The following is a 15,982-nucleotide window of genomic DNA, read 5'->3' as shown; positions in this document are numbered from 1 at the left end:
TCAAAGACCTGAGATTCATTCAATTTCCTTATTACTGGGAAAGTAAAATAGAAGCATGCAAAATTTTAAGATGTCCATTTACAGTGCTTGAAATGTCACAGTCATGCCAATTTAACCTTTGTAAGTTGTTTTGAATTAATTGTAAATCGTTTTCATGTTTCTTTTATTAATATAGCTGCCTGCTGCATGATTTTCAAGTTCTTTCATTATAAGAATGGCAGTATTTTAATTTCCAAAACTGGTATTTGGTTGCAAACCCTCTGGGTCTTGCTGTGATGTTAGGTGGAGCCTGAATGTCATAGAATCATTGTTTCTGACAGCTAATCAGATATCCAAATGATTTAACCTCTGTATGTCATTGTCATCAAGCTGATGATGCTGATGAAGAGTGCCTGACAATTAGCGATGTAGAAACACCAAAATAACAAAGACACTATTTATGTGGTTGCTAAGTTAGTTGTTAGGTGTTGCAATTAGAGGAGTAGCCAACTCATTCCTCACTTCTCAAAATTCTTAGAAATAACTTCCTTTTTGGTTCTTGTGTTGGCCAAAGAATATTTGTTTTGTGACCTCAGTAAAAGGAGCAGAATATTGCAGTCATTCTGGTTTTCTTGCTCACTGGATTAGCCTAAAGATCCATTGCACAGTAAATGTAGATGCCAGCATGAGATTCACACAATATCCTGAGTTGGAAGAGGCCCACAAGGATCATTGAGTCCAGCTCTTAAGGAAATGCTCCACACAGAGACTGAAACCACAATGTTAGGTGTTATTAGCACCATGCTCTGTCTAACTGAGCTCATCTCAGCATCTGCATATCAGTAATTAGTTGTTACTGGAGCTAAACACTGCCTCAGGATACTCGTGCTCAGATCCATCTGAATACCTTCCCACCATTAATCTTTATAAATCCCCTTTTATCCTTTTACACATTAGTCCCAAGGATTTTATATGCTCAGGAATTCTACAGTGTAACTGTGAACCATGGAGTGAGTGGGTAACCAGATTCAAATTTTGGAGTGTGAAAACATTAAAGAAGATAAAGAATGCACAAAGAGGATGTATTTTTAATAAATTAAAGGAGGAGTGAATTATACCTGATTTAAGCAGGGAAAGAGGGTGTGTGTTCTCTACTGTGTTCACATAAAACTGTTTTGTATAGTGCTATCTGAACTTCCTGAGAATCAATGGATATAATTTCTTTTTATTAATTCTTAACCATCATGCTCTAATTTTACTGAATTTCTCTTGGTTCCTGTACAGGTTTTTAGTAGCTGTCAAAGCCACAGTGTAATAGTTTCAGCCTTGTTTGGTGACATTTTATCGGTAGTCGTTTTAGCTTAATCCTCATTTATTCTCTTTCCTCTCCCAGTAAATTACCCATACATTTTAACATTAATTTTAACATATTTTTCCTTCCTTCCCTTCCTCTGCTGGCTTATGTGTTTTCTATGGTGAATATTTACAATTGGCCTTTTGTACATCTTCCAAGATAGAAGCCCAAACTGAAATTCCAATATCTGTCACTCTGTTTCTCTATTAGGATGAATGTGATCAAAATATCCATGCAGATTGATTAAGGTGCCTCTAAAAAGCATTAGGCTACAAAGAAAATTACTCTTCTTTACTGTTGCAAAAACATGGGAATAGAATGACAATATGTTTCTTCAATGTAGTTTATGATCTTGTGAAATGTCACACTTGCCTTGAGTTGTCTAGACTGGAAAAGAACAGCTGTAAAAAGAATGACAAATAGATGTTTTTCTTCTTTTTCTGTACTGAATCTATATTAAGGAAACACAGCTCCTCTCAGCAGAGCTGAGGAGTTGGCACTGAGTTGAAATAAAAATCAATGTTTTTAATAGGTAACTGTCCTAGCATCAATACTAATATTTCTTAATCTTCACTTAATGTTATCGATATGAAATCCTTCATTGAAAGCAATTCTGAATGATGTATGCAATGAAAGAAGAAAAAAAAAAAAAAGGAAAAAGAAAAAAAAAGAAAAAAAAAACCAAACACAAACTACTGATCAATGTACAGAATACATATAGATAGCAAATATATGAGTTGTCTAAAATATTCATGTCTGGTAAAGCCAGAAAATCCTACTTTCAGTTGGGAAGACGTGGAATCTGCCAGAATATAAATACAATTTGTTATTGCAAATATTCTTGTAACTTGCTCATACAATGCCCACTTACTGAGAAGATGAACAACATTACAAAATGAAATTATGTTATCATTTTAAGAATTGCTCCTCCCTTTACTTTTCCCCCTACCCCAGAATGGAAAAAATACCTCGAAATATGGGTAAGGGAATTATGTATATCCTCTTTCTTTCTTGCTATCTTAGTGTCTCTATCCACTTTATTTTTACCAATTCTTTCTACTCCACTCTCCCAAGATAAATTTAAGATGTTGAGCTTTGTCTCAATGTGTGGATGAAAAATGTGTTCGACCCCAAACTGAGTATTCAGTTTTAACAAATGCCAGTGCACTAATGTCAGGCAGATGAATTTCAGATAGGATTTCAACCTCATTTCAGATAGTTCTGTGGACAACTTAAAACTAATCTGAGAACCTTATGCAAAGATGTAAACATAGGTTTAATAACACATATTGTATATTGTTTTAGTGTATTAATTTATTTTAGTGTATTATTTAGATAATAAAATGTTCTTAAGCAGGACCTGTGCTTGACTGCTTAAGAAACACATCCTGTAATTCCTCTGTGTGTCACAGGCTGCCACCTCTCACTGGAGAGACAGAGACTGGACCAGAAGCCAATGGTGTTGAGTAGTTTGATGGACAGGGGTGGTACCTCACCTTAAATGCTTCTCTTGTCTTCAGTATGTGATTTCTACAGCTTATAATGCCTCTTCTCTATAATGATGGCTTTTCCCCCACTGGTTTCTGGGTAAAAACACAGTTTGAACTGTTTGTGGCTCTGGGCACATTCCTGAGTTCTAACTTTAATACATTTTATCTTAAAAATTCTAAAAAATCATATTCTTTGTAACAGTTGTTGCCATCTTTCTGATGAAGTTTAAAACTAATTTCTATTGTGCTCTCTTTTTTTTCACTATCTGAGAGGCAAAAGAGACAAACACCTCCCCCATTCTTCCAATTTGAATGTTTGTTCTTTGTGTGAGAACTGAACAGTCACTTCCCAAATAAATCTGTTAAAAGAAAAATAGAAGCCTCAGAAGGAAGCTCAAGGAAAAACAGTCTGCAGTAAACATTGTGGCTGTTTGCAAGGTGTTGCTTATGAGCTGTCTAGAAATTCAATTATTTTCTTTTTCTTTTCGAGAGTGTTTCATATTATAGGGTGCAGGGAATCCACATTTAACCTTCTTTGTAATCCAGGTTTTCTGTGATGTGCTGGTATTTAGACTTTTATCTAAATTGTATTAACCTTCAGTTGGAGTTTTTCCAAATATGGGGTTGTAGTGGGCAGTCGTGTTCAGTATGCCAGACATTCAGATCCTGATGTGTGATCCTCAAAATTTAAGATCTTTCAGTCACTTGTATAATTGAACCAATACAAACAGAATAAAGTGGTTGTGAAATGGGAAAATATATAGGGGAATTAAATTCTATTCTATTGGCTTCCCCCCACAATTATCACTGTCAACAAGGGCTTTACTCTGATTGTTCTTTCTTTTCTACCCTTGGAAAGTGGAGGATGCTCGGCAGTTGTGAAAGGATGCCAAGAGAGCTGACAACACAAAATCTGCAATAGTTCTTTCTGTATTAAATAAATCACAGCTACAGTTCAAATACATTCATCATTACTTTGTCTACTTCAGGTGAGGTGAAACAGGAGTGGAAAGCACAGTTCACTTACCTTTATTTTACACAGCTGTTCTTAGAGGCATGTGTTCTTTTCTTTCAGAATTTCTCAGAAGTTGTAGAGTAAGGTGAATTCTAGCTGTGGACCAGTTGATGCTGTCAGCTTTATGGCAGTATCTTCACCCTAAGAATAGAAAGCGTTTATTGTAAACAATTGCATACTAACACCTTGGTCTCATTAGTTGCAAACTTCTCTGATACATTCTCTGATGTCCCAGTGGCAGCTCCTTCTAATTAACTCAGACACTAATTGGGTCAGATGAAATAAAGTAGACAGCAGTCAGTCAAGCAGACTAGAACAGCCTGTTCTCTAATTTCTTTTGACAGAGGAACAAAAAAAGAACTTGAAATATTACAGAATAGTGCTAGCTACCACAGTGTACTTAGCATGGTTGTTTGCAATGAATATTTTAATACTAACTGTAACAAATGTTGGTCCTTCACATATGGTTAACCCATCCTCCTCTGCGTTTTGCCGTGTGTGTGACATGAATTTTGAGAGTCTGTGACCATGTAAAGCACTTGCCTGATTTTTTTTTTCCTAGGAGCAAATCAGAAAATCTGGGACAATATACATAACAATCAAAGCGGTTCAAAGCTTTGCAGCTATGCATCACTAGATGGCATTTGCTGAAAACAGAAGAGCAATTTCATTTTCACATCAGAAGGCTCTGTGAAACACTAGATACTAATGTCATGTTTTAGACCCTGATTACCTGTTTTAAATCCAGATTCTTCTTTCAACTTCATTTGTTATTGGTTGAAAAATCTATAATTCAGAATGTTTGTGGGTTCTTACGTTCCTTTTTGATGTATTTTGCTCTGGCTGACTCATGAATTAACGTTACTGTCCTTGGTCTCCTGTCCTCTATTGCTCATATCTGAACAAAAATAACCTAGATGGTAAAAATCTCCAGCTAAAGGAGGGACACAGTCTACCAGTAAGCATTTATCTGCTGTTTTCTGAACAGAACAAAAATAACTGTAGTTTTCATAAAGGTTATAAATATGAAAATTAGGGTAATTTTATCTAGTTACATAACCCTGACTTTTTATTTCTAGTAATTAATCTCTGTTCTAGTAATACTTCCCAAGCAGTGCCTCTGTCACAGCTTACTCTGAGATGTGCTGCTGATTAGGGAAATGCTGACCTCTCTTCCAAGGTTTAAAAAACACAAACAAAAAAACCCCAAAAACCTATAACCCCTCTATCCTGACAAGCCAACTTCAGTGTTGACCACAGCTCCTTTATCACAGTCTTCATCCTCCCAGTGAAAACCATAAAGCCTAGAGCTGGTTAAAGTTTTTTTCAAAACAAGTTTCCTTTTTTTGTTGTTGTTGTTGTTGTTGTTGTTGTTGTTTTGTTTTGTTTGGTTATGGTTTTGGTTTTGGTTTTTTGGGGTTTTTTTTGTGACTTTGCTGAAATACAGGAGCTGCCAGTGCTGCTCATTTCTGGCCTGTCACTCTTCCCCCAGTGGTGACAGGGACATCTGTACTGCTGGGGTCTCTTCAAGCTGGTTAAACAGCCAGGTAGATCACTCGCTTTCACTTCGAGTTCTTTCAGCAGTTCTCAGCTCCTTGGTGCATAGGAGTAACAATGCTTATTGCAGGTTGTCTCTGGGGTGCAGTGAACACAAGTTTATTAGTGTCTAACTGAGGAGGGTTTTCTGCTGCTGGCTGTTCAATAGGGCTCGCTGCTGCCAGCGCACAGCGGGGCCCGTCCATCTGTCCTAATGCCACTGTCCTTCCTGTGCAGAGTGTGAGAAAACCCACGAGCTCAGAGCGGAGAAAAAGGGTTGATACTGACTCTCTCTGTCTTCAGTTAATAATTTCCATTTTCTCCGGGAAAGAACAAAAATGTGTTAAAAGTAAGAAACTCTGAAACCAGAGTTACTACAGTCAAGATCTGTTTAATCTATTTACCAGGTCTAGTCACTCTTCAGAAAAGTTACATGTTGGGGTTTTTTTCCCCTAAAATGTCAGTCAGGTTCTTTTGTTCCAGTCAGTCCAACAATTGGCAAACATTGCCTTCTTCCTCTGAGCACATTGAGATTTCTGCTAAGCAACCTTACAAGTTATTAGTTGTTTTTGAAAGATGGAAGGATCAAAGTGTCTCTCAGCAGCTGTGGTAAAAATTACAGGTTTGGGCTGTGGAGAGACAATAGATTTTATACATAGCAATAATAATAGCAGCAATAAATCTATGAGCCAAAAAGTGTTTCTGTTAATTTTATGTATTATTACTTAATGTATTAGCAGCATTTGACTTGTGCTTCCCTAATCTGTAAACAAGAAAAAAAAATGTCCTGTTCAAATGAACCAACAGGAAATATTAAGTATTTTCCCTGTATACACTAGTTTGACAAGATGAAGTTAATATTGACCAACTCCTACTCTTCTTTCACATTTTGGTAATTCCAGTATCCTTATCCACTAATATAGTCCATTTTGTAGCAGTAAGAAGACTTATCCTGCAAGTGAATTTTGTAGCTTTCAACAACAACAACAAAACAAACAACCCAAAACAAACAAGCAAAAAACCAAAAAATCTCCAAAGACAATCAAAAACTGACAAACAAACCACAAAACCAAAAATTTTTTTGGATTTTAAATCATCATTGCTATTGTTGGACGTACTTAGATGTACTGGCAACACGATTTCATTGGTGTCTGTCTGCAAAAAAGTTGATAATACATATTCAATCAAACAATGTTCTGCAAGTTCCAGAAAGTGGAAGTGGTTTCAGCTGGTACAGCCCTTCTAACTAGCATGGAGGTTTAAGTGAAGATGAATATATTATAACATCATTTAAAGGTATAATATATGTTCTACAGTATTCAGAAAATACTGTCGTAAAAGTGGTAAGATGCTAAAATACCATGGACTTCCACTGAAACATTAACAAGGATTCTTTTCATTTGGCAATATATGTATGTGATGTTGAAAAACAGATAAAGAAGGGGACCCAACTTATACACAGGTGAATATCCAAATGAGTAATTGTATATTCCCATGTAAAGATAAGGCATAAACTGAATCCTTTTGAAGCCCAAGCTTCTCAGGTAGAGATGGGTTAGTTCTTTAAGTTTGAGCAGTTATTTATCTTGTGCAGACAAATCTGATGCACTGAAGCACTGGGGCTTTTTAGGTTGCGTTTTACTAGTGATTACCCTTTGGGAAAAATTTACTGGATCCAAAGTAATTGCTGGTTAGAACATAATAAAAAACCTCAAGAGACAAAACCAGTTCAGCTTGTGTTTGCAAAGCTTTTAATAACTAGAACAGGGTATTTTTGGTAGAGTGTTGTTCAAAACTCTTACAAGTCCTTATCCTTGAAAGGATAAGACAGGGTTAGGGTCACTAGCACTTGAGACAGATGTCCTGACACTCAAGCATTGTGTTACAGGTCCTCAGGTCAAATCCATGGACATGGAGATGTAGGATCTGTTCCCAAAGTGTATTTCCCTGTGATGGACCAGAGGAGGATTAGGTCAACAGCTGGGAACACAATTACCAGCGTATGAACTGGAGCTGAACACCCCTTGTTGTCTATACTTAAAATGTTCTGGAAATGTGAGCTGACATTCTCTTTCTTTTCTTTCTAAATTTCATTGGAATTGTGATCCTACTTTTGTCTTGGGAGTTCCATATGCTACAATTTATTTAGGGAAAATGGATGAGAAATGGTGGAGGGGAAGAAGGGCAGGGGGGTGGTTAACAAACATGAACAAATTACATGAATTTGTCCAAACATAGATCTGTGTGTACATTTCACAGCTGCCCGTTGTTGTTTCAGTAATCATATGTGGCTTGTTTGCATTATTCTGGTACTTCTGGATGCTAGTCAAATCTTTTTGACTAAGCTGCACATGCTTCAGTAGTTCTTTTGCTCAAATTCACTGCTTCCCTGCATATGATCATCTAGCTACCAGATATTCTTTATTTCTTTCCAGAAAGGAACAGAAAGGAAGTGTTTATCTCTGCTTTTTCCCATTCCTTCTTTTCCATATGTTTCTTTCCTTGTTTTGTTTCCCCAAGCCAGGGTTAAGCTGTTTACTTCTCCTTCTGTCTTTCCCTCACCCCTTCCTCGTTTTTCTTCCTTCTTGTTCTTTTTGTTTTCATTTTTGTTGTTGTTTTGTTTTTCTTTTCCTTTTTTTTACTTTCCTTCTGTTCCAGGCTGGCAGGCTGTCATGTTCTCTATCCTTTGGGCTGCTCCTTTTTCACATGTGAGATCCATACTGGTCCTCAAAAACACTCAGTAGTTTTTCTCTGAATAGCTAATTAGTTAAAGTTAGATTTGAAGAGTGACACCTAATATAAACACTTGCAGTGTCTCAAAGAATTTAAAAAATAGGAAAAGTCAGGGAGCAGTTTCCCTAAAACATCTATAATGAGAGGACAATTCTAGTTAACATAATGAAATGAGAAAAATAAAAGGTTTTCTCAGCCTGACTTTCAGTTTAGGCTAGGTAGTTCAGTAGTTCAATCTGCTACTCCAATCTGTCAGTAGAAACCTTGTAGGCTGGGTCTTACAGATATCTTCTCCTTTGTCCTCTGAGCAGTAAACGGCATCCCTCTCTTCCAGTTCCTCTGTTTGAAGGAAATGGGGAGCAAAGTCTTTTATGTTAGGAATGCACCTGTTCATTTCCTAAATTTACCTTAAATCTTACCGCACCTTTCCCAGAAAATTTTAGTATTCTGTTTTTCGTAGTGTTTAGTTGTACTTTTTTTTTCCCCTATAAATCTATATTAACGAGGGCTTTCAGGGTTCCATTTCTGCTGAGAATTTGAATAGGTTCATCAGTGTTTTGAAAAGCCTGAGATGGTCTGATTATGGTGATTTGACTCTGGTTCCACAGTAAAGTCTCAAGAGGGTAGCACAGGGAACAGGGAGGTTTAACAATATTCAGATTAAGTCAACACACTGCTGCTCATCAGTACATTTATAGAAGATGGACAAAGAATTGCATGTTCTGTATTGCCTTATATGAGAAATAGACTTAAGTTCCTTGTCTGTCTGTCAAAGCAGCCTATTGTATTTCCTGTCAACTTGTGAATGTCTTGGATGACCTCAATGACTGAAAATCAAAGCTAGTCCACTTGAATATCTTTCTGTCATTGTATTGCATTGATTTTTTTTCTTCCTCCCTCAGATAAGCAAGAATGGGAAGGGAATATTTCTCAGCAGCTGTAGTTACTGGCAGAGTATTGTAGCAATGCACTGAAAATCTCAAAGAATAGTGAGTCGATGGAGCCAGAGTATCAATAATGTGACTATCTGTGGCCTCTTTTGTTCCTAGTGCTCCCACCACTGCTGGTACTCACTCCCACTCGCTGCAGAAAATCCTGACCTTTTCTCAATCTGCATTGTTTGGCTGCTAGAAAATCAAATAGTGATTTTGATGGTTTTATTCTCTAAAGTGCACTGTTCCAATGAACCTACAGTTGCCATGAATGAGGGAATTGACACCTGCCTTAACACCATTGTTTCAAACTTTTCACCAGTATATGGGATTTTTTTTTTCTTTCCTTTCTTGCTTTTAGGTTCTGGTAGACAAAACATAACTATTCAATTATTGTTTCCCTAACTCAGGGCAGCACTAGGTAACAGAATAAGATGCCTCCTTCTTCCCTGTTTGTGTTCCTGCACCTGTGAAGGAATTGTTTGCTGAAGGCTGCATAAAATCTATCACACAGCTGAGCCTCCTATCACTGCCTGTCTCTGGGTGATTCAAACATGCTACAAATGTCACATCTTTACTGATATAAGGACAATGATTTGGTTTTTTGTTTGTTTAAAATTGAAGTTTATAAACCAAGGACATGGATCATTTCCTGTACTCAACAATTTTGTCGAATGTCTTCTAATTTTAGAAATTGGGGTGTACTTACTCTAGAAAAAAATTTTCTAAGCAATTTGCATTAGAAAAAACGACCCAGATCAGTGGAAGGCCAAAGATGCAGTCTTCATATATTGGTAGGAAGAGACACTGTGGAGTCTCTATCCTTGGAGATAATAAAATACTACACTCAACAGGTTCCTGTAAAATCTGCTCTAGGTGGCCCTGCTTGACTGGGGCAGTTCGACCAGATGATGTCCAGAGGTGCCTTAAAGCCTCAGCCATTCTGTGAGTTACTGAAAGAAAGATTTCTTCAGATGTGTCAAGAGTTGAGAGGTTGAAGATCTTCTAGAAAAAAGGGAAGGGTGCACCAAAGTGTGCAAACTTCTTTCTCCCTACCACATGTTTTCTGTGGGAAAGTAGCTTTTATGATATAAATGAAATAATGTAGTGACATACGCAGTGTATGTTTCTGAACCTTGGTTCATTTTGCAATCTGCTTGGTATTTGTCAGCTCAATTTGTTTAAAAAGCATCATTGTTTAGTGATTTGTTAGCGCTGCGATATGTCTTAGAATAGTATCTAGAGTATACTGGTATTTAAAATACATTTTTTCCCTCTTACCATTTTTTATTTAATATGATTGGTAGTATTTCTGGGGGTAGGGTGGTGTGGAAAAATAAGGGTAGTAAAAAGTGTAGTTTATTAACAGATGACAACATAATCTTGGATCTTCTCTTGTAGAAAACAGATGGGAATTGCATTGGAGTGGTAGGTTGCAAACATGAGCTGTTAAGTACCTAGGAAAGTTGTATGGTGGCCACTTGCCATTATTAATAGCATCTTTGCTCTTTTGAATCATAGTTGTTCCTAAGCATCCTTCAGTGTGCCACTTGTCTCTATTAGCCTTGCTGCCTGATTAAGTGTCAGAACTGTCCTTTGTCAGATGATTAGCTTCATTAATACTGCACTTTCTCTCTGGACCATAATTTATTATGAGTCCTAACCTGGAATAATACTTTAAAAGTCAAATGTCCAGTTAACTAATCTGGGAGGTTTGCATTCACACCTGCAAAGCTGGAGGCTCATCAGAACACATTTGTGAACATGCTGTAGTTAAAACAAGATCTGTTCAGTGGTGCTAGAGGCTGTAGGGCATGAAAATCAGGTAAATCTTGTTGCTCAATATCTCTTATTTTTCTGGAAGGCTTATAGTAGGCCTCAGAGCATTCATTTTCTGAGTTGATAACCTGCAGAAAATGAGGTTAAGCCTATTTCACTATTTGAGAAAAGCATTTCTGCAGAGGGAAGGGATCCCATTGTTATTATGATAAAGGAATTCAGGATCCATGCAGTGTTTAAATCTAACCTGAAGAGAGACAGTACAGTATTCTGAAATTCTTTCAGCTTGAAAGAAAAGAAATAAACATACCATATTGCTCTTGAGCAGGTGGAGGGATTACCTGTCTGACCATTTGATTATTCTTGTCTCACAGTAAAAGCCCCTGCAAGGACAGTCACAGGCTCACTGAAGGATCCCTTATAAACACAGCATTATGGACGTGGCAGAGGAGTGTTCTTGGCATGTTTCTGCAGCACCTGGATAAATGTCAGTCAGCTTCCACATCTAGCATTCAATCCATAAATCTGGGCTAAGAGAACATCTCTTTGTAAAAGATCATGTTTACAATGGGGAAATCATGCCATGCATAACCAAAAGATGGATTCGTTTTTAGGTTAGGAGGCTGTCACTAACAAATTGTTGTGGTATAAACTTGTCAGAGCAGGCACCTAGAGATGAAAGTGCTTGCAATGATCTCTGTATAAAGATAACAGCAGAGGAATGGATTTGTGTTTACAAAGTAGCAGAACATTGCCTGGACTTTGAATAAGTTTCAAACATTCAATTTTTCTCAGGAAACCCTGTTTTTTATTAGCACAGTGGACATTAATTAATTGGTGACTAGCAGTTAAACTTGCATATATCTTTGTGGAAGAAGAAAACAAACAAAAATACCTAAAACAATCACTCTGTTACTAAATATGCTGTTACAGCTGCCTGGGGTGGAAAAGCAGAAGTTTGAACAGTTTAAAGAGGTGCTTTGGCTCTTTCCTTTTCCCTGCTAAATATCACATAATATTGTTTGAAAACAGTTTGAAAAAGATGTTTTTGTCTCTCTTTTCCTTTCCCTTGCTAAATGCCACATTATTCTTCAAACCCATTTGCATTTGGCAGTTTTAGCAGACATGATTAAGCAGAAGCAGCTATTTATGTGTAGTATTTTATATGAAGCTGCTGAAGAAGTTTGTAATATAACATCAGGTTGAATATTTATCTTCTACCAACAAAATGTATCTTCTATTCTGTGTACTGCTTGTGGCTGGGATGAAACAAAACTCATATAACAAACAGCCTACAGTCAACACAGAGGGAAGTATTGCTTGTGGGGAAAAATAAAATTTTTAACAGTTTTAGCATTATGCATAACAAAAAAACCATGCATCTCCTTCACATGCTGTTGCTTTTAGATGAGTCTCATAACTATTCTAGTATTACTTCCAACCAAAGAATGAAGCTGACAGAATTATTTGGGATATATAGCAATAGAATTCTAGGAAGTTTATTGTAGCAAATACTCATATATGTATTAGTGGCAGTGTATATAATGGATATCTTCTATGGCCAGTTTCCAGTTTTACTATTGTGTTGCCTTTTTTTTTTTTTTTTTTTTTTTTTTTTTTTTTTTTTTTTTTTTTTTTTTTTTTTTTTTTTTTTTTTTTTTTTTTTTTTTTCCCCCAAGATCATCTGAACTCAGAATATGCTCCTTCAAGTTTGCAGTGCTTCTTGATAATGCAATAGCAACTTTGCAACCTAGTATTTTTTATAAGTATATTCTATCTTTGAAACTGGAAAACATTCTGGTGGGAAAAGTATGTTTAAAGTGATATTGAGCTGAGGTTTTAAGAACAAAAGATGTATTTGTATCAAAAAGAGTTGTCTTGGATCCTTGGACAGGTGGAGGGAGGGAAAGCAAAGTACATTATTAATGTAATGAATTCCTCTTCTAGCTTGTCTATTCCTGCCTTTCAAATTTAGCTGAATCCATTAATGTTATTAATTGCTGAACATTTCAGAAGGGAATTTAATATCCCTTTTTATTGAAGAAGTGTAGAGAATTTTACTGCAAACCAAAAGGCTGCATTGCATGAACTTTTAGTATAAGCATTCTGCACCCTTTTCCACATATGCCCTTCAATTATAGTTGGAGTTAATTTTATTTTGCCAAGCAAAGAAATCTGTCCTTTATATTTCAGGAGTGATGCCTAATAGATCTTTTTGAGCTAATGCTTACAAAGTTCTAGTTTGGAGCTATTTTTATCTTTCAGCCTATCTAAAATACAGCAGAATTGTACCTTTGTTTGTTCAGTTCCATGCAGTATCAAGGCTGTACTTATAACTTAGATACAGAAATCAAGGCCTAAGATAAATTATCTCCCTCTACAAAGTTTTCGTGTCAAAGAATGGAAAAAGAATTTTATGTATGGCTGAACAAATAAATATGTGGTTTGTTTGTGGTGTTTTTTCTTTTTTCTTGTTTTGTTTTGTTTTTTTTGTTTGTTTTTTTTGTTTTGGTTGGTTTTTTTTGTTTGTTTTTTTGTTTTTTTGTTTTGTTTTGTTTTGTTTTGTGTTTTTGTGGATTTTTCCACTGGAGGAAAATGATATAACAATTTGTGACAGGTAAATGGTTGCAAGTTAAGAAAGACATAAGGTACATCAGGGGCTGCCAGTGGAGAACTCTTGTTTGGGTCCAGAAAGTTTCACTTCCTCAAGCAATTTGAGGAGATGCATATAATGTTATTTCAAGTACTTTTCTACTGTAGAAGAGTTTCTTGATGCCAAAACCATCAGATGACTGTTTGGGGTTTTTTCCACTTACGTGAAATGAAAAATTAGAATGGGGTGTTTCAGATCCTACTGCAACATGTTCTCTTCAATAGGATAGGTCAGTTGAACTAGGGATACAGACTATGACTATGAGGGGGACCTGTAGACCTTCAAAATGTGTTGATGCAGTTGTCAAATAATAGATCCAAACAAATTTTCTGTCTGTGTTTGAATTATTATTAGTAGTTTACTACAAATAAAAACTGAAACATTAATCAATAATTCTGCATTATTTTGTTGAATAATTCTAATGAACTGCTTTTCTTTCTTCTGGCAGATGAACGGGAGGATGTTCAAAAGAAAACTTTCACAAAATGGATAAATGCACAGTTTGCTAAGGTAATTAAAGTGTTTATTTATTCATTGACCAAAATATTTTTTTATATATTTGAAAACAACAAGAAAGAAACCTGATATTACACTGAGGCTTAGTTTTCAAGGTAACAGTTACAAGTCTCAGATATTGCTGAAGGCAGGTGACAGACTTATTAGAAAAAATGTTTAAGCTTTATTTCTTTGATTTCAGCAGTGATTGAAATGTAAGAAGCTGTCCTCTTAAAATGTTCTCTGCCTCAATTTACTTTTCCTTTTCTCAAACTATGCATCTGTATCACTCTTGATTGAAGTTCTTTGTTATGTTTATAATATAGGAAGGAGTTTCCTCTATTGGACTTGTCTTTTCTTGTTTCTAATTGCATTTTCATCTGTAATAGAACTGTATGAATTGGAGAAGAGCAAGGTCAGAGATAAGAGGTGTGATCTCTTATCAAATCATGAAAGTAAATTATAATATGTTTTGAAATAGTTATTTTGGAGAATGGTAGATCATAAATGGAGTGAAGAAAAATAATACCAGATAGCTAATTTATTTAAAGCATGACCTTCTGGGAAGTCTATAATGATCTTATCTTTAATATTCAGGAAAAATTCTGCTTGAGCTATTAATTTGCTGAAACATTTTTTTTTTAACTCCTGTAGGATAATGACTCAATTTTATTTTACTGCAATAATAAAACAAATCAATCCCATCATTTGTTGTTTTACCTGTACCATTGTAATAGAATTAGTAGCTGTGATGTATCTTCGGTTTAGTCTGCTTTTTGATTGTGTCCCATCTGATTCTACTCATTGCAAAAGGGGAGCAAGATAATCTGAATGCAGCCACCAAAATGTTGGAAAGCATGCTCAGCAGTAGTTTAGCCTATCAGGGAGTCCCACAGGGCTTTTCCATGGCCTAGAATATTTTCTAATAGTGATTCAAATGATTTAAACAGCACACATTTGTGCTCAGTATCTTCACAGCAGAGATGTCTAGCAATTTGGAGGACTGGATCAGGGGGAAATACTCTGTTGAAGAATGCTGAATTACAAGGCAACTGTGAAGTATTATGTTAAGGACAGCAGTAAAATGTGCATACAGAAGGGAGATAGCTGGGCTGGCAACAATAAAGCAAAGGAAAGCTCTGGGAACTGTGTTGAATCACAAACAAAATTAATCTGCAACATGGTACTATTGCATAAAAAAAGGTAACTTTAATATGTTTCTGATAATGGAAGTGCTTCACAGAGGGTGAAAGATGTAATTATTTTCTTTTTCTTGGCAATAGTGAGATTTTAGCTTGAGTAATTTGTAGTCTTGGTTTTCCGTGTATGAATAAGTAGCCACAGCAACAATCATCTGATAGAGCCTAATTTGAAATGTATTACCAGTTAGACCTCTTTATGGTCACAGAAATAGCTGTGGAAAATTAAGAATAACTGTTTGGCTTCTACATCTGAAGAAAATTAAATGCTCCTAGAGCATTGTGTTCTCAGAAATGATTGTTTTATGGAATAGCAAAGCTGCAATTACTGAGGAAACTTGGACCAAGTCTGCAGAAGAATAACAAGAATTATGAAGGGTTTAGAAAATACCTATCAAGACATGTTTTTAATGTTAGATTTGTCTCGTTCTACTGAATGATCTAGAGGTGTTTCCTCAAATTCTGGTTCTATTAAATATAGTTTACTGATGTTTTAGCTACTTTTAATTTGAATTTTATAGCAGTATTTTTAGTTGCAGGTGAAAATGCATTTGCAAGCATATGTTTGTAAAAGTACTACTCTCCCTCTACTTCATTTGGGCTCTGAGAAAATGCTCCTAGACATTATGATTCAAGTTTTTATTTGCCTGAAGCATGACCTGGGTTTTTTGGACAGAGTCTTCTTATTTCAGCTATCAAAAATTATTGATCTTTAAATCGTGAAGAAATTACTTCTTTCTGGGGGTTTTAGGACAGAAATACAGGAGGTTTTGCTGTACAGTCCCAGGACAGTGTTTCTCCCTCTTCTGACAGCTCA

The 15,982-nt window shown here is 36.0% G+C and overlaps 1 protein-coding gene and 1 long non-coding RNA gene across 10 annotated transcripts in view; one reads left to right on the top strand and one right to left on the bottom strand.

Moving 5' to 3' along the window:
* The window catches only part of LOC136358139 (uncharacterized), a 140,815-nt gene extending 128,194 nt beyond the window's left edge, over window positions 1-12,621 (bottom strand). Inside the window, exon 1 of the long non-coding RNA XR_010743013.1 lies at window positions 12,397-12,621. This is a non-coding gene — a long non-coding RNA (uncharacterized lncRNA). The remainder of the gene's footprint in view (window positions 1-12,396) is intronic.
* The window catches only part of DMD (dystrophin), a 978,823-nt gene that overhangs the window by 92,387 nt on the left and 870,454 nt on the right, over window positions 1-15,982 (top strand). For all 9 annotated transcript variants that reach the window (XM_066314017.1, XM_066314023.1, XM_066314021.1 and 6 more), the window contains one exon: window positions 13,920-13,981. In XM_066314017.1, the coding sequence (XP_066170114.1) occupies window positions 13,920-13,981 (62 nt within the window). Of the gene's footprint in view, window positions 1-13,919; window positions 13,982-15,982 lie in introns of those variants that run through there.

The sequence above is a fragment of the Sylvia atricapilla genome, chromosome 2 (assembly GCF_009819655.1).
Source record: "Sylvia atricapilla isolate bSylAtr1 chromosome 2, bSylAtr1.pri, whole genome shotgun sequence".
NCBI classification, from domain to species: Eukaryota; Metazoa; Chordata; class Aves; order Passeriformes; family Sylviidae; genus Sylvia; species Sylvia atricapilla.
Note: the sequence above shows the minus strand (reverse complement) of the source record. Positions and strands in the feature narration are given on the sequence as shown.